Source organism: Carettochelys insculpta, chromosome 2, assembly GCF_033958435.1.
Source record: "Carettochelys insculpta isolate YL-2023 chromosome 2, ASM3395843v1, whole genome shotgun sequence".
In the NCBI taxonomy this organism is placed as follows: domain Eukaryota; kingdom Metazoa; phylum Chordata; order Testudines; family Carettochelyidae; genus Carettochelys; species Carettochelys insculpta.
The window spans coordinates 48,267,638-48,279,248 of NC_134138.1; the positions used below are offsets into that span (position 1 = coordinate 48,267,638).

General features: G+C 45.1%; 1 protein-coding gene across 1 annotated transcript in view; it reads left to right on the top strand.

Annotated features, from left to right (window-relative positions):
• Positions 1 to 11,393, top strand: part of RAD54B (RAD54 homolog B) — a 128,332-nt gene extending 116,939 nt beyond the window's left edge. The window contains exons 12-16 of the mRNA XM_074985699.1: positions 1,220 to 1,395; positions 3,924 to 4,185; positions 5,572 to 5,638; positions 5,967 to 6,167; positions 11,133 to 11,393. Coding sequence (XP_074841800.1) covers positions 1,220 to 1,395; positions 3,924 to 4,185; positions 5,572 to 5,638; positions 5,967 to 6,167; positions 11,133 to 11,353 — 927 coding nt within the window. The 3' untranslated portion in view covers positions 11,354 to 11,393. The remainder of the gene's footprint in view (positions 1 to 1,219; positions 1,396 to 3,923; positions 4,186 to 5,571; positions 5,639 to 5,966; positions 6,168 to 11,132) is intronic.
• Positions 11,394 to 11,611: the final 218 nt, after the last annotated feature.

Here is an 11,611-nt window from a genome sequence, read left to right on the forward strand (position 1 = left end):
AACAAAACAAATTACCCGCTCATTGACTTGGCCCCAAGTGAGGAGAAAGAAACACCTTACAGTATGACCCTCACAACTGAGAAGCAGGAAAAATAGACATTCACCTCACTTCCCTCAAGCTCTAAACCCATGGTGAGGTGGGGAGGGAGTGGCACCGAGGCTCAGGTCTTACCCCAGGGCTGGGTTAACACTTTTGGAGGACTGGGGCTAGTAGATTTTAGTGGGGCCTCCCTAGGCTCTGGGATGGGGCCAAAAGTGAGGGGTTCAGTGAGCTGGAGGGAGCTGCCAGGGAACAGGCTGGGATGGTGGTGTGAGGTGCAGGAGTGAGCTGGGGATGTGGGTTATGGGCAAGGAGGGAAGGGTGCAAAAGTGATTTGGAGTTGGGAGGTCTAGGGAAGAGGGGAGGTGCTCCACAGTTGGGGACTTCTGCTTTGGAGTCAACATCCAATCAAGATGAATAGAGGAAGTATAAACCTACTGCAAGAACTCAGGAGTTACAGTTTGTGTCTGTAACAGAGTAAATACTTAGTTCAGTAAATTTGCTTCACAACTGTAAATGCTATAAACTTTTTTTTCCCAACGATGAAAGCTTAACTTCTATAGAAATCAATGGAATGGAGAGATTTATAAAAACACAAGTTGTCTTTATTATTGTAATTTTTTATTACACTGATATAACTATTATTAGGCTGTAGCGATGTGATTTTACCATTTTTCCTCTGCCTCTTCATTCTAGCTCCATTATCTCTTTGATATCATCCTCTCAGCCCAGAAACTTAATCTGTAGTTGGGAAGAGAACGTTTTTCTCAACAATAAATGCTTGTAGAGCTCTGTAATAAACTGGCATAAGATGCAGTGGGGAACACGAAGCATTAGTTTACACCTCTTCTGGTTCTGCTTTTAAATCAAAGAAACAGGAGTGAACCAATAGTATTTTCTTTGCTATGTTCTATTCAGCTGTAGATGAGACAGTGTATTAAGGTATAGAATCAAGCTAAATTTTATAATAATGGGTTGTAAAAATTGTATTAGAGATAATGATGTGAAGTCACTAGCCAGATGGCTTAGATGTAATGAACAAACGTATGCTGGTTCTTGGTCTTTCCCCTCTCTGATGCTTCCTGTAATCATGATGAAAATACTGACTGTGCTGACTCAGCTTTTTAAAGTGCGTTTTCAGAAAGCCATGCATCTGTCACACTTGAATCTTTTTAACAGGAAAAAGAAAGTAATTCAACTTCTGAAGAATGTGATGAATCCAATCTTTATGAAGGTTTAAGAGAGATTTTTCCAGAAGATTATACCTCTACCACTTTCACTGAAACTGACTCAGGAAAATTGCAGGTGCTGGCAAAACTGTTGGAGACAATTCGTGAGCTAAGGCCTTCTGAAAGGTGAGAGAGAAGGAAAGGTAGATAAGAAATACAAGTTGGACCCCCCTGGTCTGGCAGCCTCAGGACCTGAGTGATCCTGAACCATGGATTTTGCCAGACCAGAGGAAGTCAATGCTCCCCTGCTGGCCTCTGGCCTGGCTCCCCTTCTAGCTGTTGGCTCGCTCCTGACCATCAGCCCAGGCCCTTCAAGGCTCACAGCCACAGCTCCCCACCGCAGTAAACTCTAGATTTTTATGGATCTGATTTAGTGGACTTGGGGAACAATAGGGGGATGTCCGTTGTTCCTGAAATCCGCTGGGGTCCATAAAATCCTCCTCCCCAAAAAATAGTTAAAGGACTTACCGTTGGTGCAGCCTGGAGGAGCCACCACCTCCTCTGCCGGAGCCGCCATGCATATGTGGAGGCTTTGATGATGGCTCCTTCAGTCCGTGCGGTGGCCCCTCCAGCTGCACACAGCGAAGCGGCTCCGGCAACGCAGTGGAGCACTTTCAGCCACACGCAGCAGGGCTGCTCCAGCCGCGTGGCACGATGCCTCCAGCCACGTGCAGCGAGGTGACTGCAGCTGCGTGGCCAGGTGTGCCAGCCGCATGTGGCGAAGCAGCTCCAGCTATGTGGTGGGGCACCTCCAGCTGTGTGCAGCGAAGAGGCTCCAGCCTTGCGGCGGGGAGCCTCCAGCTGCACTGCTAGGTGCCCCCAGCGACGCAGCAGGGTCCAGCAGCTCTGATGAGTGGCAGGTGTTCTTTCTTTCTGGGTGCGGGGGAGAAGGTGAGGGCTGGGGTAGTCCAGCAGAGGTGGGTGGGCAGGTAAGCCCTCGCATATAATTTTGACAGTAGCAGACAACATTCCCCCCCATTAGTCCATTATATCGAGGGTTTCCTGCATTGGCTTCCTGGCCCTGTCCAGGACTCCCCAGCCTCTGCCATGGGCTGCTGCCTCCCCAGCCACAGGCGTGGCCTCCCATCTCTAGCACCACAGCTATGCGCCCTTGGCTTCCCAGCCACCAGCTTCCTGGTATCCCACCACCAGCTTCACGGTGTAGTTTGCTGCCCTGCCGATGGCTGAGCTGTGGCTGCCTGACCCCAGCCAAGGCTCCCAGCTGGCGGACTCCCAGCTGTTCCCCCACTCCCAGCCACTGGGGTTCTCTCGTTCAGCAACATCTGTGGTCCTTCTGGACCACAGCTGTTGCTGGACTAGTGAATCCTGGATTTCAGAGATTCAACCTGTATTATCTACTTGTGAATTTAGATGATCCCTTTGATTAGCCCCCTTTGTTTTCATATAAGCATGATGCCAACATATTCACTCTAAGGGATCTGTTGCTCCCCAACAGATACCAAGCATAATTTACTCGTAAGTACATGTATTCTACTTGATAGGTTTGCCTCTTGCTAAATTACTGACATAGGAGTTACAGTTGGTGGCTGCTTGTCTAAGTTTGTTAATTCTGGGCAAATACCTGGTTTCTTTTTTTTTTCGTGCTGAGCTCTATCACCTAAGCAGATGTCTCAGGCGCTGTTCCAAGACATACTGCTTGGTAGTGGCATAGACTTCCCAGTACTTTGTATCCCTCTGGGCAATCATTTAATGTGCTCAGTATTTTAAAATATTCAGTAAAATATTTTTTAATTACTAGATCGAGCTCTCTCTTGTATGGCCAGGTTTACAACTAGCTGTCATTCAAGGTTTGCCTTTTGCTTCACTTTAGGAGATTGTTAGCTGTCTGTAAGTGCCTTTCAAAGGAGAATGTTAGAAAGAAGCACTCTCCCGTATGTCAACACAAAGGGAGCTGTTGTCTTCATTAGTAATCTCCCAACACCCTAATTACCATGCCCCCTTCGAAGTTGGGGGCTAGTCTAGACACAGCCAGATTGTGTGGTGGTGTTCACAGAAGTTCCTTCTTTATGTGGAGCCGTATACATTAGTTAATATGTCTGGCAACACCCTCCTCAGTCAAATATAAGTCCTCTTAAAAGACCTAAGGCTGTGCCTACACTAGACATAGCAGTCGACAGCTGATGCACGATTTTAGCTATGCCAATTGTGTAGTAAAAATTGACTTCTCAGCTGTCAACTTCCATGCCTGTCTTCACAGAGGAAGGTCAATGGGAGGAGCACTCCTCCCATCAACCTTCCTTAATCCTAATGGCTCACGAGGAGTTACAAGGTCAACATTGACCCCGGAAAGTGAGCGGTCGATCATCCACAGTAATGCAGATGTAGGCTAAGTTGTGTAAGTTGAAATGTTCGAAGCCTATCTCTGTGGTTGATCCTGTTAGTACTATAAGCAAAATCCTACTGGAAAAAATAATGTATTTGAATGCTTCACAGTAGGTCTGATGTGTCTTTATTTGCAATACCAAATATTTCATTTTTCAAGAGAGTTGAGTAAAATCCAGCTGATTTGTAATTTTTGTCTGAACTTTGATTTCTTCACTTGTCTACAGTGTATATTTATAGCATATTGGTTCGTTGAATTTAACTACTTATGCACAACATAACAAGTTCTTTTTTATTTCTCTGATTGACAGAATTGTCTTGGTATCTAATTATACCCAAACACTAAATATTTTGCAAGAAATGTGCAAACATTATGGCTATTCTTACACGAGACTGGATGGACACACTCCTATCTCCCAGAGGCAACAGATTGTGGATAGTTTTAATAGTAAATTCTGTTCAGCGTTTATCTTTTTGCTGAGTTCAAAGGCAGGCGGTGTAGGCCTGAACCTCATTGGAGCATCTCACTTAATTCTATATGATATTGACTGGAATCCAGCCACAGATATCCAGGTTTGATACAGTTGTGTATGTCAGAGATGGGGAGTGGGCTGAGGTTTTAACTGATGAAGAGATTGTTTCTAAATATCAGACCTTAAACCTGTCACTGGCCCATGATTGAATATTGCATCTAGATAAGTCCAGTTATGGGGGAAAAGGATGCAAAGGTTATCTGGCAAATTGTTTAAATCTTCGTATCAGAACCACATCTGCAGAATTTCCATGTGGCTTTGTTATCCATAGCAATCAGTATTGTGACATTAATTCAGGAGATGCTTGTCTCCAGTTTGAATATTCAGGGTAAACTTAAATTAGAGCACTTGATCAAGATAAATGAGGAACATAAAGCGTAAGGGAAAAAATGTCAGGTTTCCTGGGGGGTTTCTTTCATAAGGCCTGGTCTTCTGTTGTCTGAATTTGCTAGTAGGATAGCTCTCTTAGGTTTTCTAAGTCATATTAAAATTGCTGTGGTATGCACTGATGAGGAGGAAGCTGAGCTAAGGGGTCCCAAGCAGCCCTCGTGAAAGGGGCATAACCAAATGGCAGCAAGAAAAAATAGTCTGCTATGCTTGCAATGATTGCAGTTGCTCTGTAGTTGGAGGTATTTTATCTGGCATAAGTGTGCTTGCAGAAGACTTCTTATGTCTTTTAAAAATATTTTCTTACAATTTAATACATTACCTCAGATGGCACAGTAATGCAAATTGCCTCTCATCTGAGTGGAACCCAGAGGCACCCTGCTTTCAGCAGTGCCATCATGTGGTCATTTGTCACATTGCTTGAAAGAGTCTTGTAATATCAGCCACAAATATTACAGCCCGCTAAATACTGAAACTTGTGCTGTGTGCACATTTGCTGAATATGTACGTGACCCTTAAATTGTTGCCAGAGTTTCACTTAAATGGACACTGTCCCATAATTTTTTTTAAGATTCAGTGGTTTTGTGCAAAGGCTGATTTTCCAAACCCAGTCAGTATGGACGTGTTTTCATGGTGTTTATAAAATTAGAAAAAGAGCATTTTAGGGGTGGGGGATGAAGAACTTAAATACTTGTGCCCAGTATTTGAAACCTAAATTCAACACAAGTCATGCCAATACCTGAAAACCACAAGTGAAAATAGGGTTAACAGAAATGAAATGGACTAGCCTATTCTCATGTGGTAACCTAAGCAGGGTGAGAGCAAATGGTAGAAATAAACTAGATTTTAATAATAATTCAGATTTAAGAATCTAAGATTTAAAAGTAACACAAATACAATATTTTGGAAAATTTTATTTTGATGGTGTCCCCTTAGAAAGCTAGTGTGCTAAGAACTTGATTAGCAAAGAGTAATATTTTGGCTAGTATTCTTTAAGTGAGATTGAAATAACATCTTTGCGAATTTTTTTTTCCTTTAGGCAATGGCCAGGGTTTGGAGAGATGGTCAGAAAAACACTGTGCATATTTACAGACTGCTAACTACAGGTCAGAAATATTATAAATGTAATTATTACTCTAACATAGCCTACAGGGAAGCAAATCTTGATAAGCGTAAGAATGGAGGGGGGACACTTATGGAAATAATTTTGGAATATAAAGGTATTTGCATAAGTATTGGTCACTGAAGATGTAGAAAGACACCACATGGATGCAAAAGCCATAAACACATACCTTTTGCTTTGCTCTGATTATCCTTTCAGTAACAGAAGGTAGTACTCCAGCATTTCCAATTATGTAGTTATGAAATAATTAGAGTCTACTGTTAGAAATACTGTCTAAAATTAATCTTATGTATATTTATTTTTCAATGTAGGTTCAATAGAAGAAAAGATGTATCAGAGACAGATCAGCAAGCAAGGCCTTTCTGGGGCAGTTGTAGATGTTTCCAAGACATCTGAACACATCCGTTTTTCCATTGAGGAACTTAGAAATCTCTTTATCTTACATGAAGATTCCAGCTGTGTTACCCATGACCTCCTTGAGTGCAGCTGTATGGGAAAGAAAGACCATCAAAGTGAGTTTTCTGTTCTTTGTCTCTTTGGTATTGGCAGGGTTGGTACATCCCTTTCCAGTGACAAACCTTATGTAAAAAAAAACCTGACATCTGCTGCAACAGGATTAAAATAATGAAATTTTTTATTGGATCTTCATGACATTGCCTTATGCCTGTTTTTTTTCAAGTCCACAGTACTCTTTTTCATCAGCTGAAGATGAGAAGATTCATTCCTTGAACTAATGAACTCTGCTTTTAACAGCCTCCTAAATCCTTAATAACCAATTTGCCCTGGTTGGTTTATCAGGCAAGATTATGAAACTCAGAGAAAGAAAGAAGCAAGAGGAAGACTGATTAAATGATACATACAAGGGACTAGATTATCAAGTGGTGTAAATTACTGTAGTACACTCATCCTTCGTTAAATGAGTACTTCATTTACGAGTACTCGCTTAAACGCGGACACACTTACCTTCCCTAGTTCACTCTACGAGTGAACTTTCCCCGCTCATACAAGCCTTACCCACCTCCTTGCGGCTCCAACCCCCCTAGACTGCCCCCCCGCCAGCCCCGCAGCCCCAACCTGCTTCAGCTTGACCCCCCTGCTGGCCCCGCAGCCTGACACCCCACTGCCACCTGTACTCCACACGGCCCCGCAGTCCCAAACCACGGCAGCCTGACACCCCTGCTGGCCCGGCAGCCAGACCACCCCACCGCCTGACACCCCTCTGCAGCCCTAAACCACACCACCCCCACAGACTTAACCCCCATCCCCGCCGCCTGTACCCCCTGCCGGCCCTGCGGCCAGACCCCACGTCCGCCTGTATGCCCCGCAGCCCAACACCCCTGCCAGCCCTGCAGTGGCCTGTACACCCCCCATGGCCAGACCCCCCCGCCGCTTGTACCCCCTGCGGCTAGACCCTTCCGCGGCCCTGCGGCCGCCTGAACACCCCCCCGCAGCCCCACACCCCTGCCGGCCCCGCGGCCAGACCCCACTGCCGCTAGTACCTCCCGCAGTCGCTTGTAACCCCCATGGCCAGACTCCTCCCCTTCCCCCCACAGCCAGACCCCCACGGGCCCAAAGCGCGGCAGCCAGGCCCCCTTACTGTCCCACAGCCAGCCCCAGCCCCTGCCGCCTGACCCCCATGGCCCCGCAGCTCAACCCCCCGCCCCAAACCACATCAGCCTGACCACCCCCCACAAACCTGCCACCAGATTTTAACCGTCCCTCCTGCTCACAGCCTTAAACTACCCCCAGCCTTTAGCCCTCCCCAACCCAAGGTTCACTTACCTTTCAAAAGCAGCTCCACCTGCTGCCACTCCTCCCCCAAGTTGGGAGCCCAAGGAACTAATCAGAGACTTTTACATGCAATTTAATAGTAATTTAGTGTCCCTCTTACAAGTTTCTGCCTGTGAGCAGAAAGTTGGGAACCAATTGTGCTCGTAAAGCAAGGGATCAGTGTACTATTAACTTCACTGGGACTATATCAGCTTATATTAATTGAGGATCTCGCCGAAAGTCTGTTAATGGCCAAAATACAGACAAGCATCTGGAGCAAGGCTACTTTCTAAAACCGGAAAAGTACATAGAAACAGTCAGCAGAAGGAAGCGAGAACAGAGCTCTAGTTTCTGCCTGCCCCATGCCAGGGATGATAGAGTTCCGCTTTCAGTGATATTCCTAATGCCTCCCTTTCCCCTGTGAACCTTCTCTTTTTCCTGTCCTGTGTGTAGTGTGTTGCTTTGCTCCCAGACATATCCTTTACCATCTATACTTTTAATTAGCTGTTTGAACATTAGTGAGCAACTTCTCTCTTCTCCTCCTCATCCCCCTGGATTGGGTAATTGGAAGTATGGTGGTCTCACCCAGATTGGTTGCTGCAGCATCTTCCACATGGGACTGCCTCCCCTCGAGCAATGGCAGAGTTTTCCTGCAAACACCAGATGACACCAAAGTAGTGTTCTACATCTGAGGCAGCATTACAGACCCCACTTGTTCACAGCCAGCTAGCCCTTTCATGGCCAGAGCTCAGAGTCGGATTGGCATGTCAGCACACCCCTCGTCACCGGGGAGTTGCAGTTCCACTCCAGAAAACCCATTCAGGTGCTTCTGAGCATTTTGAGAGTGAAAAGGTTGTTACCCCATCAGCTTGGGGTAAATCCTGGGATGGAAGAAAAGCCTCATAAGAGATCTAAAGTCATTCCTTCCTCATCACAAGATTTTGAAGCTCTGTAGACAGAAGCAGCACTCCGACACTGCTCTGCTTCTCCCTAGGATGAATTGGCGGATTCTTACAAGGAGTCCGCATCCCACAAGCTGTGGGACTTGAACAGTGAACTCACAGATGATGCCCAGGACACTGCTGTGCAAGGATGCCTGCAAACCAAGGAAAAAGACAAAAAATCCACAGGAAACACAAAATGGGAAAGAGAAAATATTAAAGATCTAAGATTTCATTCTGTGACTTGGACTCTTCCTCCTCTCCTGAGGAGACAGACCTTCCTGATTCAGGCTGTGACAAGGACAAGAATGGAAAACAGTAAAGAGATTTGATACTATGTGTAAAAATGGCATCTGCCACACAGATTCAGCATGGTAAGATATTAGATGAAATGCTAAAAGGGAAATCCCAGCCTGAGACAGCAATTCTGTTGCACCCTTTCCTTGAAGATGTAATAGGGGCTGAATAGGAGTATTCTGACAAGCGTAAGCATATAAAAAGCCACACACTTAGATAGCATAAAATGCAAAAGCCAAACAATACCATTACAGAACCACTAATGGTAGATGCTGAGAAAACATCATTAATGAAGGATCTGATGAGCCCTTCAGAAGGGGATTTTCCCACCCATCCCCTCCCAAAGTTACAACCAACAGAAACATGGTGATCACCATCAGAAAAGCTTTTGAGGCTTCCCAAGTCACTGTCAAAGCATCCATAGCTCTTATCTGACTTGCAAGAGCTACAGTGGCTGCGTAAGGTGACCTAATGGCTCTGGATGATAAGGACCATTTTCACTCTTGTCTCCCCTTAAGGAAATATCCCTAGGTTTAGCTATCACTGCAGACATTTCAGTGGCTATGAAAAGATTCAGTTCTGCAGCTAGATGCTGCAGCTGGTTATACCCTTACAATGCAAGTGCCTGCTCCCAGCTGATCCTGTGCTCATCCAAATTCACAGGCTCTGTCCTCTTTGGAAAAACTGAATAAGGAAGTGGCAGAAAGTACATCCAAGCTCAAGCAGTCTCACCCTGGTCCACACGGGCCCCCTGGAAGGCACTACAAGTCTGACAACAGGCAGTAATTCTTCTGTCGCCATCCTCAGACAGAAGTACAAAAACGAAGGGGGCAGATACATCAGCACAAAACCCTGAAACTGTCTCTCACACAGCAAAGCCCAATGCAGCCATATCTTTCACTAAGACATACTGTGCCTCTGGCCTGATTTGCATCAAGGAGACAGAGTATTCTATTTCTCAGAAGTGTGATTTCTTAACCATGGTAGGTGGATGAAGGAAATGGTGGGTTTTGGTCCCTTAAACACAAGCCAGGTCCCTGGCCAGCTGGCTGGTTTTTAACTGGCCTGGCCAATTATTTTCCTGCCTTGCTGGTTGCAATATGCCAGTGTGTTTTCATTCTTAACTTACAAATAGCTAACCCATGGCTGCAGGAGCATCAGAAGCTGCTTCCACTGTGGTGTGCAGGTCACACGACTGTTGGAGTGTTGCCAGCATAACACCCAACTTGCACTCTGCATGTTGGGGCCCTCAATGTGAAGATGTAGCAGCTACTGCTCACTAGCAGGGGAGGGGTAAGGAGCAGGAACCTAAGGCAGGAGAGGCAGAGGCTCCCTGGGCTGAGGCCAGTGGGAGGTGTGTGAGCATAAGGGTTGATGAGCCTGGGGATGTCTCAGGCTGGTGGGAGGGGAAGTGGAGGTGCAAGCTCGTGTGCAGGGGGCAGTGGCTGGTTTTTTTCCTGACTCTTGCAGATGGCTGCTATTTGGCTCAGAACCAGGTTTGCCTCAGCCACTCTCCACTCCCACACACTTACACCCCCATTATGACTCACTTTCATTTGGTCTCTTTACCCCTTCTGACTAAGAGCTTGTCTACACTCAGTGGAAGAGCGACACTGCTGCAGTTGATCTTCTGGAGTTAAATTTAGTACACTTGGCAGGGATGCTCTAAATCAAACTCACAGGGCACCCCCATCACCAAGGAGTAAGGGAACTCTGGCAGAAATGTAAACTGAAGAACGTCGTCTCCAGCTACATAATTAACATAGGTGGAGTTGTGTATCTTAATTCGATCTTCCGCATTAGTGCAGACCTAGCCTTATTTTTCACAACTTGCTACCTCCCTACATCACAGAACTGGGGGAGAAGTTGAGCTGCAAAATGGGAAATCTCTTAGCCAGTAATTTTCTTCCTGCTAGCAGCATCTTCTACAATTGTGCCCACCCTGTATAGCCCATTAGCCAAAGGACATCGCTTAATTTTTAGATCTACAGTTCGTGGGCCAAATAGCCCACTGTATGTAGTTCACTGGTTGGCATTCAGGTTATTGTTGCTTCTATTTTAAAATGTTTTCCATCTTAAAATCCATCTCCATCAGCTCTGGAAAGACTTCTAGCAGGAAGTTAGAAAAATGGGGATAGTACCAGCACAGGTTGCAACAATGAACCACTTCCAGACTGCAGAGAAGAGGGGTATAGTGCATGTGTCATAGAATTGCAGGAGATGCTACTAGCAAAATGGAAATGATCACACAAGAAATGTTTCATTCAATCTGTGTGTAAGTGGATTTGTACTCTGGCTGTCGGGGGGAATTTTGACAAAAAAAAAAACAAGTAACTTACCCCTTTTGGATGTGACATTTATTGTCATAGAAGGTTGCTTTCTGTTCTAGAAAACAGAATACTCCTGCAGACCCAAATTTTTTTTTGGTAGTTCTCAATCTCTGACTATTTTCACTTTATTACTTTTCAGATCCTTCTCCAGAAAAGCTCTCTATGTATACAGGTTATCAGCTTGGACATAATCATGAAAAGGCTGATGCAAAGAAATCTCTTTCTATGTCACAGCTGATGCAATGGAAACACTTTTCAGGGCAGCATGAGACTCTTGCTGATCCCTTCCTTGAAAGAATAAAGGAACATATTTCTTTTATTTTCCAGAATGTCACCAATCCAGCTACTCCCACCTCATAAAACTTATTTTCCATGTACACAATGTGCCTTGTACTTGCTGGTGCCAGTCTTCTATAAGAAAAATAAAGTATGCAGTCGCCTTTGTGTTGCTGCCAAAACTCAGTTTAGGCCTCGTGTTTTTATGATGAGATTTCTGTATAAATGCACAGCTGTTGATTTTTTTTTTTTAAAGTTAGAGAGGGGCCGTCAGATTAAAATACCTAGTTAATAAATAGCCATAGCTGAAAGAACTTTAAAAATCTAATTTGCTTTTCAATA